Source organism: Gavia stellata, chromosome 33 (genome assembly GCF_030936135.1).
Source record: "Gavia stellata isolate bGavSte3 chromosome 33, bGavSte3.hap2, whole genome shotgun sequence".
Classification (NCBI taxonomy): Eukaryota; Metazoa; Chordata; class Aves; order Gaviiformes; family Gaviidae; genus Gavia; species Gavia stellata.
Genome location: NC_082626.1, coordinates 3,441,127 through 3,457,479, shown reverse-complemented (window position 1 = coordinate 3,457,479; position 16,353 = coordinate 3,441,127). Strand labels below are relative to the sequence as shown.

At 48.4% G+C, this 16,353-nt stretch overlaps 1 protein-coding gene across 1 annotated transcript in view; it reads left to right on the top strand.

The window, feature by feature from the left end:
* Positions 1 to 13,563, top strand: part of LOC132320019 (E3 ubiquitin-protein ligase RBBP6-like) — a 33,232-nt gene extending 19,669 nt beyond the window's left edge. Inside the window, exon 6 of the mRNA XM_059832117.1 lies at positions 13,482 to 13,563. Coding sequence (XP_059688100.1) covers positions 13,482 to 13,563 — 82 coding nt within the window. The remainder of the gene's footprint in view (positions 1 to 13,481) is intronic.
* The last annotated feature ends 2,790 nt before the right edge of the window (positions 13,564 to 16,353 follow it).

Below are 16,353 nucleotides of genomic sequence, written 5' to 3'. Positions count from 1 at the left end.
TTTATGGGTTATTATTGAAGCTGACGTAAAATCTAACTTGGAGGAAATCATACAAAGGCTTCACCCACGCGACCCGTTGCACTGAACTCCAGAGGAGAACGGAGTCCATGCTTCAACAACCATATAGCTCAGCTGGGTGCTGATAGGGGTCCTCCTGCACCTCCTTCAAGAGGAACAGCACCCCATTGCTTCCACTGACAAGGTATAGCCATACGGGTGCTCCAAACCAGGCCTTGGTTCTGCTGTGCAAAGGGACAGGGCTAAACTAGTTTAACTCCCTGCATTTGTCTTTAATAATACCTTTAATTCATTTCATATCCCTTCTGTTTCCTCCCAGTCCTGTGTTCAAGAGCTGTCCCAGGTAACGCTCAGCTCATTTTTAGGAGAACGCCGGCTAGAAATGAAATGAGGTTCTGCAGCTACTGTGCAGTCCTGCAAACAGGTATTTACGTGGTTAGCTTTCTGCATGACAGTAGCACACACAGAACTACAGGGCTATTTTTGCAAGCAGCAGAATATGATATGAAGATGTGGGCCTATTGGCATGCTTACACCACAGTCACAAAAATGGCTTTGAGAGAAAACATCTAGAGCTCCATGCCAGCTGGTTTCCTGAGCTTAATTTGCTAAAAGTTAGCATGGGCAGCATGGGAAAATAATGGAAGATTGGCGAGGAGGATTGTAAACACGCTCAAGTGACCTGCAGCTGGGCTGTAGAAAACTGCATGGATCATAGTAATTGTTGTTTAGCCTTGTGTGTTGTTGCACCCTGGCTAACACAGGGTGCAGATAAGGAGGGGGCCCTGTGGAGCCAGGACAGCCCTGCTTGTGGTCAGCAAAGATAGCAAGATAACAAAAACATGAATGGTTCTTTGTTTCTTCAAAAGGCTTCGTGTCCGATAACTGACTTTTGCCTCATTACCGGTGAAATGCACACTACAACTCACCCCCCTGCATATGCTAGTGAAGATTATAGAGGTCATGCTAAACGTATGTATGACTATAGCACTCGTCTCTCCACCCACATCATGCTACACGTCACATATGCGGGGGGGGGGGGGTGGGGGGGGAACCTTGTAGTTTTGGGGACAAAAGACAGAGAAAATGATTGTTAAAGTGGGAGAGAAGAACCTCGATACCTGAGGGACCAGTCGACGGACTGCATTCTCTTCCTCCACCCCAGGCAGGGACGCGTCTCTGGGTACACGTTACGCCTCTCACCCTCTGGGTGAAAGTTATCCCCGGGTTGTTGTATCACTATCAAGTTTTCTAGCAATATTAACCTTAACTAGGAGCACTACTGTAGTTAGTGAATTTATCAACGGCAATTTCGAATCTGTTTCTGTCGCTCTCAATAAAATAACTGATTTCAATTTTTGTGGATCTGCTCAGTGAAAGTCCTGGGACTCTGACAGACAAATTTTGAAAGTACATTCCCTTAAACGCAACAAAGCTGAGGGCCAGCAACAGCTTTCAGTGCTGGCACCTTTAGAGTAGGAGCAATGGCTGGACTTTTGCAATTTCAGTGATGGGCTCTGGAGAGAGTGAGCAGGAGAGCGAGAGGATATTGGGACCTTTAAGAGTCCAGGCAAGCACGGAGCCCAAGAGTTGGTGGTTCATTTAAGAGGTTACCAGAGGAAGGTGAGGGCCAGCAACAGCTTTCAGTGCTGGCACCTTCTACGTGGGAGCAGTTGCTGGACATTTTCAGTTTCAGGGCTGGGCTCTTATAAGATTGAGAGAGAGAGAGAGAGAGCACCTTGTGACTGTTAGGAGGCAAAGCAAGCGCTGAACCGCAGTGTTGGTTGGCTGTGAAAGGGCTGCCAAGGGAAGGTGAGGGCCAGCAACAGCTTTCTGTCCTGCAACATTCCGTGTGGGAGAAGTCACGGGACATTTTCAATTTCGGATCTGTGCACTTGCAAGAGTGCGAGATTGTTTTGGGACAACTATGTGGCTAGGCACGTGAAAAGACCCAGTTTTGATGGGGCTTTGAAAGGGCTGCCAAGGGAAGGTGAGGGCCAGCAACAGCTTTCAGTGCTGGCCCCTTCCATGCGGGAACAGTCTCTGGACATTCTACATTTTGGATCTCAGCTCTGGCTAGAGTGGGATATTATGTTGGGACCGTTAAGTGGCTAGGAAAGTGAAAACCCCCAGTGTTGCTGTGGCTTTGAAAGGGAAGGTGAGGGCCAGCAACAGCTTTCAGTGCTGCCTCCTTCCGCGTGGGAGCAGTGGCTGGACGTTTTCAATTCTAGAGCTGTGCTCTGGCAAAAGTGAGAGAAAGAGTGAGGGTTCATTAGGTCTCTAGGCAATGGCAGAGCCCCAGTCTTTCTTGGGCTGTTAAAGTGCTGCCAAGGGAACGTGAACGTTAGCAACAGCTTACAGTGCTGCCTCCTTCCATTTTGGCAAAGTCGCTGGATGTTTTCAGTTCTGGAGCTGGTGTCTGGTGAGAGTGATAGAGAGAGTGAGGGCACCGTTAGGTGGTTATTCAAGCATAGAGCCCAGTATTTAGAAGGGCTCGTAAAGGGCTGCCAAGGGAACGTGAGAGCCGGGAACAGCTTTCAGTGCTGGCACTTCCGTGTGGGAGCAGTCACTGGACATTCTTAATTTTGGTGATCAGTTCTTGCCAGAGTGAAAGAGACAAGAGAGCGTTGCGAACATGAAGTGACTAGGCAATTGCAGAGGCCCAGGGTTGCTAGGGCTCTGAAAGGGCTGCCAAAGAAAGGTAAGCATCAGCAACAGCTTTTATTCCTGACACCTTCATGTGGGAGGAGTCGCTCGTCATTTCCTGTTTTGGAATCCGCCTTCGCTATAGTGAGAGAATGTTGGGAACGTGAAGTGGCTAGGTAAGAGCAGAGCCCCAGCGTTGTTGGGCTGTGAAAGGGCTGCCAAGGGATGGAGATGCCCAGAACACTTTCAGTGCTGGCACCTTCCATATGTAAACATTCTCCTGACATTTTTCATTACAGAGCTGGGCTCAAACATGTTTGAGAGAGAATGTTGGAACCCTGAAGAGCGAAGGTAAGGGCAGAGCCCCAGTGTTGGTGGGCCTGTGAAAGGGCTGCCAAGGGAAGGTGAGGGCGAGCAACAGCTTTCATTCCTGGCACCTGCCATGTGGGAGCAGTGCCTGGACGTTTTCAATTCAGCTGACGGACTCTGGTGAGAGTGGAGAGAGTTTTGGTGTTGGAGTGGGAGACGGACCCGGAGTAACGATGGAATCTCAATATGAGTATAGTCGTTCTCCCCTTTATTCAAGCTTACAGAGTATATATAGACAGATGCCAAGAACACGCGTCCGCAACAATTGTATAATTGGCTTACAGCCTCTGTTCACGCGCCAAGGCGGCGAGTGTGATTGGTACAGTGCTCTTGTGCACGCACAAGAGCACTTCTCCTCTTCGCAGATGTAGTTCCTTCTTCTTGTTTACCATTCCACTGTCTCTTATCACAACAGGCTTTCAAGGACAGTTAACGGTTTCCTCTGAGCCTTCCCCCTCATCAAAGACTGGGTTGCTCATGGGAATCAGATTGTGTCCCTTGTTACTAAGCCATTCCTCCACATTTTGGGACAATTAAAGGGTAAGCAAGCACAGAGCCCAAATGTTGGTGGGGCTGTGAAAGGGCTGCCAGGGGAAGGTGAGGGCCAGCAACAGCTTTTCAGTCCTGGCACCATCCGTGACAGGACAGTCGCTGGACTTTTTGAATTTAGTTGATGGGGTCTGGAGAGAGTGCGAGAGAATGTTGGGAACATTATAAACATTTTCAATTTAGGTGACAGACTGGTCTGCCAAGGGAAGATGAAGGCCAGAAACCGCTTGCAGAGCTGGCACCTTCTGTGTTGGAGCAGTCGCTGGACATTTTGAATTTCGGTGATGGACTCTGGCGAGAGAGATCGAGAGTGTGTTGGGACCTTTCGGTGGCAGGGCAAGTGCTGAGCCAATGGAGACTGTGGTCCACTAATGCCCAAATAACTCCCGCAGGGTTTGGATCAAAGGGGTGGCAAGGTTCCCGGTCACGGTATATACTCTTGGAAAAATCACTACTGGCTGCTTACACAGCCCTATTAGATACTGAACCCATGGCATCAGACACAACCTTTGAAATTCAGACCCCGTTGCCTGTCCTCAAAATAATGAGGGAGCCTGCTCCCCTTACCCAGGGAATGGCACACTCCAGTACAATTCAGGAGATGACAATGTACATAGCGTGTGAATATGAGCCGGCACAGCTGAATATGAGCCGGCAGTGTGCCCAGGTGGCCAAGAAGGCCAACGGCATCCTGGCCTGTATCAGAAATAGTGTGGCCAGCAGGAGTAGAGAGGTGATCGTGCCCCTGTACTCAGCGCTGGTGAGGCCGCACCTCGAATGCTGTGTTCAGTTTTGGGCCCCTCACTACAAGAAGGACATTGAGGTGCTGGAGCATGTCCAGAGAAGGGTGACGGAGCTGGTGAGGGATCTGGAGCACAAGTCTGATGAGGGGTGGCTGAGGGAACTGGAGTTGTTCAGTCTGGAGAAGAGGAGGCTGAGGGGAGACCTTATAGCTCTCTCCAGTTACCTGAAAGGGGGTTGTGGTGAGGGGGGTGTTGGTCTCTTCTCCCAAGTGACTAGCGACAGGACAAGAGGAAATGGCCTCAAGTTGCGCCAGGGGAGGTTTAGGCTGGATATTAGGAAAAATTGCTTTACTGAGAGTGGCGAAGCACTGGAACAGGCTGCCCAGGGAGATGGTGGAGTCACCATCCCTGGAGGCGTTCAAGGAACGTGTGGATGAGGCACTGTGGGACATGGTTTAGTGGGCATGGTGGTCTTGGGTTGATGGTTGGACTTGATGGTCTTACAGGTCTTTTCCAACCTTAGTGATTCTGCGATTCTGTGATTCTGTGATGTCAGGCCTGGATCGTGGTGGGAACGGGGCTTACAGGGAGCTTGACAGAGTACAATATCCAATGGCAACGGGGTGCCATGCCACCCCCTGATATGCTGCCCTCACCCATTCAGTGTGCACCACCCCCATCCGACTTGCAAAAATAAAAATATACACAGGTTGTCTGAAGCCCAAGGAATTTGATGCCTTTTCCACATTCCGTACCATCCCCAGTCTAATGGTATTATTGAACACAGCAATGGACTTCGTAAGACTCAAGTACCACTTTGCACTTGGACCGGTGAGTCCAAAGCCTCGACTAGTACCTCCTCATTTAAAGGGTGGCCACGTCACCTTAACAACGCAGTCACTGCCTGAAACAATTGACGGACCATGACTGGCAGTCCGATCTGGAAAGCTTTTGATAGCAGCCCCTGTGTAACTTTCACTTTGGGCAAAAAAGATAATCATCAATTAGCTGTAGGACAAACTGTCCAGGTTAACCACCTGCAAAAAGGAAGTTTTCCTTGCTTATTACAAACACTCCTTCGAAGTGCCATGTGGAAGGTGCTTTGACCACCAGGGTAATGAACATCTCGTTTCCGAGCAGTGGATATCCAAAATATCTAATAGCCAAAGGGAATGAAGCTGGATTTGTCTTTTCTTTCAGGTTACCTACCCTAACTGCAACATGGCCAACTCAGATTATCTTCCTGGGATCCTTGGTCCCATGCATATTGAGGAATTTGACAACTGGCAGTGAGGAATGGATGTGAGTCATAACCACTCACAAAAGGGCAAAATGAAGGGGAAAGTCAAATTGCAACAGGAAATAGAGGTGGATGTAACTTAACACAGCATTAAAGTATATTTTGTTGGGGGATTGTTTGGATTACGAACTTTGGTGGTTATGTTCAGCTGATACTATGTTGTAGTGAAACTGGTATGTGAGAGGATGGAACGAGGAAGAAGAGAGCAAGAGAAATAAAATGAGTTGAAACAAATGGTTTTGGAAAGAAAAAAGATAAAATGTCATGAGCAACTGGGAATAGCAGAGTTGAAAAAGAAAAAGAAGCAAAGACTGGATTATAGCTAGTAATTACAATAATGGGGAACGTCCTTATCCCAGGGATGGAATAGCAATCGCGTTATTTAATTTATGAATAAATGAATAAATTATGACAAACTGCCAGAGAGCTCATCAAAAAAAAGCTGTCTTTGCTGCACGTCAGCCCAAGTTTTTTACATCCACACCATTCACCAAAATCTTGTCTTGAAAGAACAGATGGCTGCGGAGAGGTCCGAATACTTCAGTCCTCCTACTCTGGGCTGTCAGAGCTGAGCGATGCCTCAGTCCCCTAATCTTCCTGCTGCCCAGCTGGGTCTTTGTGGAGAAGTGCGTGGACAGCGCATCAGGGCTGTGATTGACAGGCAGCTCAATGAAGGTGCAGGAGGGGCAGCAGTTTTTGCTCTGCCTTCTCAGTCTGTCCCCCAGCATAACATCCAGCTGGCTGAAAATAGAGGCCAGTGGGTAATTCATGAGACCCACAGCCTCACCAGCTCCAAGGTTTGATTGGCAGCTTTTACAATCTTGCAGCACAGGTACAGAAGGGTATTGTTCGGATCTATGCAATCTTCCCCATTCCCAGCTTGCCCTGCGGTGCTATTTCAAAGATGGTGTCCTGCTTGATGCTATTCCAGCTGTTTGGCTATGGTGTTTCTACCAGCCTCACCTTCCACTTCCCACAGAGCTCCACGGGGCCTCACCAGCTGTAGGGGAAAGTGTGAGCCGGTGTTTTGCAGGCAGCTTCTGGCATTGCTGGGGAGCATCACGTAGAAATCCCGTCTGCCACCCTTCTTCTTCCCCCACTCCACTGCCAGTCACGAGATGTCCTATACCTGGGAAGCTCCTACCCTAAATTTCTGGGGCCAGACATGCCACTTCACCAGCAACTGTTACTTTCCTCCTTTCCCTTTTGCTCTAATGGTCTTCTCAATTTTGCAGCTCTTGTCCTTGTCAGGATCCACTTTTTGAAGTTCTTTAGAGAAAAAGTCCCCCCCTTGCTTCCCAACCATCGTCTCTTAAGCGATACGCAGGCATCTGTCCCCTTCGCTCATTTTCCGCTACTATGAAAATTTCCCTTGCGAACGTGTGTTCATAACCTTTGTCAAATCTCTCGTTGGTTCTAGACACCCTGACGTGGTCTCCCTTTTGGAGCAGAGGCGCAGATCCTTTCATTTCAAACACACCCCCATCTCCAGTTTTCCAAACCCTTGCCGAGTCTGAAGTGTTCACGTCCACAGGCCTGGCTCTGACAGCTCTGGGGTAACTCTAGTTACAGCTCTGTGCTGGCTTTGACTGGGATAGAGTTAAATTTCTTTGTAGTAGCTAGTATGGGGCTATGTTTTGGATTTGTGCGGGAAACAGTGTTGATAACACAGGGATGTTTTCCTGAGTAAGCACTGAGCAGTGCTTACACGGAGTCAAGGCTTTTTCTGTTTCTCACACCACCCCACCAGCGAGTAGGCTGGGGGTGCGCAAGAAATTGGGAAGGGACACAGCCAGGAAAGCTGACCCCAACTGACCAAAGGGATATTCCACACCACATGACATAATGCTCAGCAATAAAACTAGGGGGGAGGGTGGCAGGGGGGCCACTGCTCGGGGACTGGCTGGGCATCGGTCTTTTGGTGCTGAGCAATTGTTTTCATTTGCATCACTTGGCTTTCCTGGGGTCTGTTTCTCTCTGTTATTTTCCTTTTCATTACAACTTCTGTATTTATTTATTTCCATTATTAAACTGCTTTTATCTCAACCCATGACTTTTCTCACTTTTACCCTTCCAACTCTCTTCCCCCATCCCGTTGTGGGGGGAGTGAGTGAATGGCTGTGTGGTGCTTAGTTGCCCACTGGGGTTAAAGCATGACAAGCTCTTTATAAACTCTGACAGCACGTCAATGTAGCAAAAGGTGTTCTGGGCTGTAAAATAGCTCCACATCTTGGTTTTCAGCATCCCGTTAAGACACTCCCTGGCAGAGGATTTTGCTTCATTATTAGTAACAAAATGGTGAACATTACCCTGCTTTAACATCTTCTTCAAAGGCTGGTTTAAGCATTCCTTTTCCCGGTCAGTCTGCAATTTCTGGGCCTTGTGCTTGCTCATTCTTTCTGTCAAAGACTTCTTTTAACATCAAAATTATCAGAATGGGAGAGTGTCGCTTGCATCATGATTTGCTTGAAAAAAACCCAGGCTGTTAAGTATTGGCTTTGGATTCATCCACAGTGCCCTAAGCACCGCCCCAACACAGTCACACAATCCCAGAAGCTACAAGACTTCATGTATTTCCATCAAGAAACACAAACTCACCGCCACCGATAGCAAATACACCTTGCAAAAGTTCTGAGTGGCCTCATTGTCTTTACACGTTCCTGAAAGGTTCATTTCTTGCATTACTGCCAGAAGAGTCATCGCTGTATTCCCCTGAGCCGGGGAGCAGGCCAGGGCCAGGGTCTCTGGAGGGGCAGCAAGGGAGCGGGTACCTGGGTGCCTGAGGGGGTCGGAGGAGTCTGGGAGAAGGGAGGGGATGGGAGTGTCTGCGGGGGAAGTGAGGGCGTCAGGGCTGTTGGTGAGGGGAACCGCGGGGAGCAAGGGTGTATGTGGGAGAGCTGAGGTAATCGGTGGTGCCTGGCTGGGAACTGAGGGGGTCGGGGGAGTCTGAGGGCAACTGAGGGGGTCGGCGGTGTCTACTCAGAAGTGATCTCCCCAAACCCACAAAGTCAGTGCCGTCTCGCAAGGCAGCTAAGAGGTACTGCTTGCCAATGTCAGGGCTCCTCAGGAAGCCCCAGAGGCGGCCAGGACTTTCACTTTGCTATTTAACTTAAAACCAGCCTGCATTTAAACACCTATGCAGGTCCAATACACAGCTATTGTTGCAAATCAACTCTCAGCTTTATTTGCTGTGAGGGGTTTTCAGCCCATTAACCTGCATCAGTGGGCGAAGGCGGTTATTCCTGACTGGGTCATGGCTCAGTTGACGAATACTGGAATAGAATTTCTTCCCTTCCCTGAAACTCAGCAGATACAGAGGCTTTCATGGTCTCGGCCATTTCTTTCGTATACTTTTAGTGGGTTTCCTTTCTAAAACCAAGCCATTGGATTTTGACATCTTTTTAACCTCCAGGGAATAGTTCTGCTTCTATGCTGCTCTTTGTTCCTTCCTCAGGGTAAAGACCTTCTGCAGGTATCACCACAGGGACAAGTAAAGGACATGTCATGAAGCATACATTTAGTTCCTGGTAATTCACTGCTTCAGAAGGACCACAGAAACAGGAAATGGACAAAAAAGGGGGAAATTCTCCTCTAAGGATATCCTGGTTTACATGCTTTTAAATGAAATGCTAAACACGGTGCAGGCATTACCGTATTCACATATGCTTCCGTCTTCTAACGGCATGAGCATTCTCCTGACTTGCTTAAACCTCTACCATGAGTCACTCCTGAGGGCCAAGGAGCAGAATGGCAAATGGACAGAGCATAGTTCAAAGCGGAGTAAAAGTACCATTGAACAATGTACAAGCATCAAGGCTTTCGTTGTCTAAATATAGCATTGATGACTCTCGTGTATGCAATTATTTCATGATTCTTAACATGAAAATGAGGCACATCCAAGTCCTGGTGGGGATCATCTCACCTGACCTGGATCCCTCTTGCTGGGCACTCCCTAGTTCTTTCCAAGACTAAGAAGCTACAGATACATTACCTAGGCAACAACTATTCTTCGTGAAGAACGGAGTGCCCCTACAGTACTCAGGAGAAAGGCTGTTATATTTGTTTCACAGGGAATAAAACAGCAGTCTTTAAAACCTGCCACTGCCTCGGATAGCAAACCCCCAAACTCAAGTACTTAGAAATATCAATAAACAGAATTAGTATACCTGACATTCGGATGCCATTTATATATATTTAAACTAACATATAGAGATAGCTGTTATGATGGCTTAATTAACCATTTGAAGATCGCTACTCTGTGAAGTATTCCGGTTATTTACCCATGCAGGTTCCTGTAAGCAGATAGGGAGATGATCGCCTCTGTTCCTGCCACTGATAAAAATCACAGTTAAAACCTGTCAAAACACATTGATTTATAATTCGGGGATTTGAAACCTAATCGAAAACAAAACGTTGAGGTGAGGATACATTTCTCGCCCTTCTGTGGTTCAAAGGAAACTCCTCTGCTTTCATGCTTGAGAGATTTATTGGCAAGCGCTAACTGCCTTCACAAAATACTGCACGCAGAGGCATGAGTGAGTTAGCTCCACATGATGTGAGTGAAGGTGAATGGAACCAGGTCAGCTATGCCATCTGTCTTCAGAGCTCTAATTTTTAAATCAAGAATTACTGATGACTTGGGATGAACAGTGCGGTATTGTACTCATGGCAGTAAGAACTTTCTCAGACGTTTCCAACTCAAGCCATATTTCAATCACCTTTTATCAGATGATAATTGCTGTACCATGAACCCAGCCTTTGGAAATGCCAAGTGTTCATTTGAAACCATGTGAAATTCCCCCCAAATTAGGTAGCAAATATCCTCTCTTCATTGACTTGCCAAGAAACAAAAGAAAAGCCAGATAGACATTCAACCGCACCTAACAAGCACAAGGAATCAATATGAAAAAAAAAAAAAAAAAAAGAGTAATAACGCTCAGTGAAACCAACTCAAAACAATACGAAAGTTAATCAGGAATCTGAAAATTATTTATTTTTGTGGTGCCCCATACAGTCTACATGTCTGTAGACATGTCCTAAGTCTCACGGAATATGCTAAGGGTGCGAACGGAGGAAATGTGCATCGTGGAAATGATCAGCAGCCACGGGAGGCGTGGTCTCTCTCAAGTCCTGCTGCTGTCCTGGCCTCACTCCCTGCCTCCCTGCCTCCCTCCTCCCAGTGCTGGGGCCACCTGCTGTCCCCAGGACAGGAAGAGCTGCTGCAGGCACCCAGAGCGCTCCCCGGTGAGCCCTGTACCACCTCCTCTGCCTTCCTGGCTGCCCAGGGATGTTCCTTAGCCCATGGCTGTCTGGGCACCAAGGGAGTGTGCTACTCCTGGCCAGCAGCTGGGTAGGGGCTGCTCCAGGTCATCGAATCATAGAATGGTTTGCGTTGGAAGGGACCTTTAAAGATCATCTAGTCCAACCCTCCTGACATGGGCAGAGACATCTTTCACTAGATCAGGTTGCTCAAAGCCCCGTCCAACCTGGCCTTGAACACTTCCAGTGATGAGGCAGCCAAAACTCCTCTGGGCAACCTGTTCCAGTCTCTCACCACCCTCATCGTAAAACATTGCTTCCCTATGTCCAAGCTAAACCTACGCTCTTTCAGTTCAAAACCATTGCCCCTTGTCCTGTCACTACAGGCCTTGGTAAAAAGTCTCCCTCCATCTTTCTTCCAAGCCCCCTTTAGATATTGAAAAGACACAGGAAAATCTGCCCAGAGCCTTCTCTTCTCCAGGCTGAACAACCCCAACTCTCTCAGCCTTTCTTCACAGCAGAGGTCTTCCAGACCTTGGATGATTTTTGTGGCCCTCCTCTGGATCCGCTCTAACAGGACCATGTCTTTCTTGTACTGGGGACCCCAGAGCTGGATGCAGTACTGCAGGTGGGGTCTCACGAGAGTGGAGCGGAGGTCGGAGAATCCCCTCCCTTCCACCTGCTGGCCACGCTTCTTTGGATGCAGCCCAGGTTACGATTGGCTTTGTGGGCTGCAAGTGCACATGGCCGGCTCAAGTCCAAGGTTTCGTCCACCAGGATTCCCAAGTCTTTCTCCGCACAGCTGCTCTCAGTCCATTTTGGCTCCTGTCTGTCCAATTTGCCCCTGGTGAAGCCATGTTGGCTGTCTGTAAGCACCTCCCTGTCTTCAATATGTCTTCATAAGTCTTCCAGGAGGATGTGCTCCATGATCTTATCAGGCACGGATGCCCTGGAGGAGTCTGCAGCCCTCCTCAGCAGTGAGCCTCTGCAGGAGCATGGCAGACGTCTGCTGCCTGCAGACTTGACCAGTACAGCGAAAGCCCAGGACAAAAGGGCCAAACCTGAGCTGATGCCTCTCCAGGCTTTCAGCTTGACAGAAGAACTGTCAAGGGCCAGTTCTGCATCTCCTCGTATGACCCTGAGCTCTTCTACCACCTGTTGTTGCGTGTGCTGTGTGAGGAGACCTACACCCACCTGGCATATGTACTGGCAAAGATCCTCCCCACGGTCAGTGAGGGGCTGCTGCCCTTTTGACAGCCCCCCCCAATAAAGCCTTTTCTGTCTCCACCTCCATGTGCTCGGGCGTCTTTGTTGGGGTGCAGGGACAGGGGCTTGCCCTGCGTGCCAGTCCCTGCAGCCCCTGGAGGCCAGGCCCAGTCTCATCTGCTAGGCACTGGGCACTGCCAGCCTGCCTGATGCAAGCCAGGGCCTTGCGTGCCAGCCTCACCTGCCCTCCCACCCTCTGTCCCCGCAGTATTTATGATGCTGTGTAATCAGCTGGAACCACCGTCTTCTCAGGCCATGGTAGTTTTTTTACTCCACCTTTTCGGCAAACATTTAGCTACTCCCCATGCTCCCATCTCTGGTGGCCCCACTGCCCCGTGCACCCCTGTCCCCATCCCAAGCGATGCTGTCCCCATGGACCCGCTGCAGGTTGCACCCCATCCCGTGGGCTCCGTCTAGCAATGTCGTAGCCAGTCATTTTGTCTCCAAAGCCCTATCCCTGCTGACCCCACAGCCACCTTCCATCACAGCCCCGGCTGCTCCCTGCCAGCTTCTCCAGCCGCTCGCAGGTTTTGCTACCGAGGGGAAAGGCCCTGCAGAATGGAGGCCGGAGTGACCCAACCTGCCAGCTCCTGAATGCAGTGCCACTGCAAGCAGCCACTCACAGGTTTTGCTGAAGCATGTGGGTCACTGCTTCCTGCCACGTGGCCACAACCTTTCCTCCTGGTGTCCTGTCATGTGCCGGCAGCCGCGGGACTATGAGCAAGTGAGAGACCACAATCGTCTTGGGAGCCTACAAGAATAGTGTCTGCCCGGGCTAGAGCAGAGAACGTGTCTTTATTTTTTTCCCTTCCCAAGCTGAAGTAGGCAGGAAGCCTACATATCTTGAATGATGGTTTTCTGCAATCTAAATTTAAAAGACGTGACCATGAACTTTGCTGTTTCATACATCTGATGGCATCAAAGCATGAAGGGTGGAGCCTGAGAGATATGTTAAGGAGGCTTTCGGCCATCGGTAGCTTGCTGGAGTCAAGCTCCACGCAGTCACGACCAGCAGATCCAGCCCTCCAGCAGGACGGGCTCTGTGGGTGGGCTCTGAGCATGAGGCTGGTGGTGTCTGTCCAGCCACTTTCAAAATGCGTGTCTGCCTCCTAGGGAAGAAAATAACCACAGCTGGCATTAACTGAGCTTCCATTTTGGCAGTTTCGTTGGAGAAAGAGCCAAATCAGCCCAGACGTTGAAAAAGCTGCAACAAATGAAGTGCTGGTGGGTCAGTGCGATGCAGTTCGTGGCACTGCTGCCTGTGGGGATCAGCTTTACTCTTCAGGACTGTGAGTAAAGGTCGCTGATGACTTTTTAAATGAATTCTGCAGGCATTTAGTGAAGAGGAAGGCTGTTGCTGATGAAGCTGATGTGGGTAAGGAGTTGGCTGACCAGGAGGCCATCGGACACTAAAAGGCAACTACCTCTCTTTAAGAGCCCCTACGTGCCTGGAAGATAGCTGCAAAGGACTGAAGATTTTGCTTTTAATACGACCACCTGAGAATGTTGGGGTGATGAGATTGCTGATGCCACTATTCCGACACAAAGGAAGTTTGTGGGGGGGGGGGGTTGATTCATAAGAGACATGATGAAAAACAGCTAAGAACTATGTTTTGAGTTACACTTGAAAAAAAACTGGTAGCCCATTCATTTTCAGACCATGCTTTCCTCTTTGCAAAGGACTCCACAAGGCAAATGAATGGGATAAATGAGGGAAGAGGTGAGGCTGCACTACTTTCAAATGTCTACACATTGCTGTGAAACTGTGCACAAGTACAGCGATGAATTCATAGGCTTTTTAAATATTAGTCTGATTGACATATGGGAAAGAGGCAGGCAAATTCAGCTCTCACTTCCAGGGTTACCGGTGGGATTCTAAAGTCAGAGATCCCCCTGGCAGTTCTGCAATATCTTCTTCTCCTTTACTGCCAATGATTCAAACCCAGTTTTGTATTCATAAAAGAAGTTCATGAAGAACCAAAGTTAATTCACTCCACGGGTAATTGTCCTGAGTGATTTATTAAGCACCTTGACTCAAGAAAAAAAATCCAAGTCTTTAAAAAGAGGTAAGTCTTTTAAAAGAGTTCCCTTTTTGATCACTGACCTTAATAATTGGAAGCTGGCAGCTGGGAATTACAGAGACGATCCGGATAAGGTGGCTAACGCCTTTGAAATTACGATTAAGACACAGGATCCTGATTGGAAAGATATTGAGGCCATTACGCAAGTATTGTTTGATAGTACTGAAAGGGAAATGATTCGCAAAGTGGATAGGGCCCAGGTAGAAGCACAAGTTGCTTCCGGGAATCTGCAGGGAATGGTGGAAAATCACCTCCCCTCCACAGACCCGAACTGGGATCCAAACATGGATGGGCATAGACAGCTTCTGACAAAGTCTCGGAAATGGATCTTGTTTAGTATTCAAAAGGCATCACCAAAAGCTATCAGTTGGTCTAAATTATACAAAATTAAACAGGATCGGAAAGAATCCCCCACTGATTTGATGCATAAACTAAAGGAAGCCGCCCGTAAATATACTACTATTGATCCTGAGTCAGAGGAAGGTAGAAATCAGTTAGCTCCCCTGTTTATAGGGCAGTCCGTGGATGACGTAAGAAGAAAATTACAAAAATGACAAGGAAATGATGCCTGTCATTTGGGAAAATTATTAGACGTGGCTTGGGATGCATACAGAAACAGGGATAGTCAGAAGGAAAGAACAAACAGCAGATTAATAGCACTGTTAGAAGAAAATGCTCGGGGTAAAGAAAAAGGATTATACCAAAGAAGGGGACAAGGACGAGGAGAATCTCCCGGGGACGTTTTGCAGGCTAGACCCCGTTTGGGAAGGAATCAGTGTGCCAACTGAAAAAAAGCAGGGGCATTGGAAACACGAGCGCCGTTTCTGGAAACAAAATTCCCCTCCGAACCCTCTATTCTCAATCAGTGAAGACTGAAGGGAACCGCAGGAATCTCTCCCAGAGGAACCTCGGGTTAAAGCAAAGCTAGCGAACGAGAAAACTCAATTTTTGGTGGACACGGGGGCTACTTACTCTGTTTTAAATACACCAGAGAGAGAATTAAGTATTAAAACCAGAAATGTTATTGGCGCAACTGGGATTCCTGAAACTCGGCCACTCTTTAAACCCCTACAAATGAAATTAGGAAAACAATGGGTCACCCACCCATTTTTATACTTGCCAGATTCTCCAAAACTGTTACTGGGGAGGGTTTTACTTGAAAAACTAGAAGCAGAAATTAAATTTAAGGGAGGTGAAATAGAGATTTTAATTCCAGAAGCTAAATATGTGGAGGCGGCAGCCTTGTTGTTACAGGATATAGATCCCAAGAAGGAAAAGATACCTCGAGAAGCGGAAGGTGCTGTGATTCCCTTGGCATGGGCTGGAGAGATCCCAGGCTTCTTCCATCTTCCATCTTCCATCGCTTGCTCATGAATTTTCATGTCCTTCCAGTTCTCCCTGGTTTAACACTTGCCCAGCTTTACTCTGCACAGAGACACAAGATGAAACCCCGTTCAGCCATGTGGCAACATGGGCTCGAATGAAAGAGCACGCGTTCATTCACAGATGAGTTGCAGCTCAACAGACTGAGAAGCAGCGAGGTGGAGAAAGGCAGTTCTGAACACACACACACAGACACACACACACACACACAGACACACACAGACACAGACACAAACACACACACACACAGACACACACACAGACACACACACACATACACAGACACAGAGGCAGCAGGGCTGCAGCACTTGGGCAGCTCTTCCCATCCAGTCACTTTTCGGAGCGGAGGGGAGCGGAGCAGAGCAGCCCCAAGTGAAAACTGCCCTTCTTCAGCACTTTCAGGAGAAAATGGCACCCATTTGCTCACCTTTAGAAGGCAATTTGCACAACTCAACATTGTCTTATTCTTACTGACTACAGCTTTCAGGCCATTTGCATTAACTAATGGCCCTCAAAGCAGCAGCTTAGGAATTCAGGATCTCATGGGCAGGTTTGAGTATGCAAATCTGACCAAACTCACTAACTGACTTCAGACACAAGCAGGAGCAACTGACACAATTTCAATTAGAAATTGGACCGGGTCTTGAGACAGATAGGGCCGGACTCCTTCCAAATATGTCTTGAGGAAACACTGCAATTCTCAGGTGCATCTCAACACAGGAGACTCGGGACATGTTTA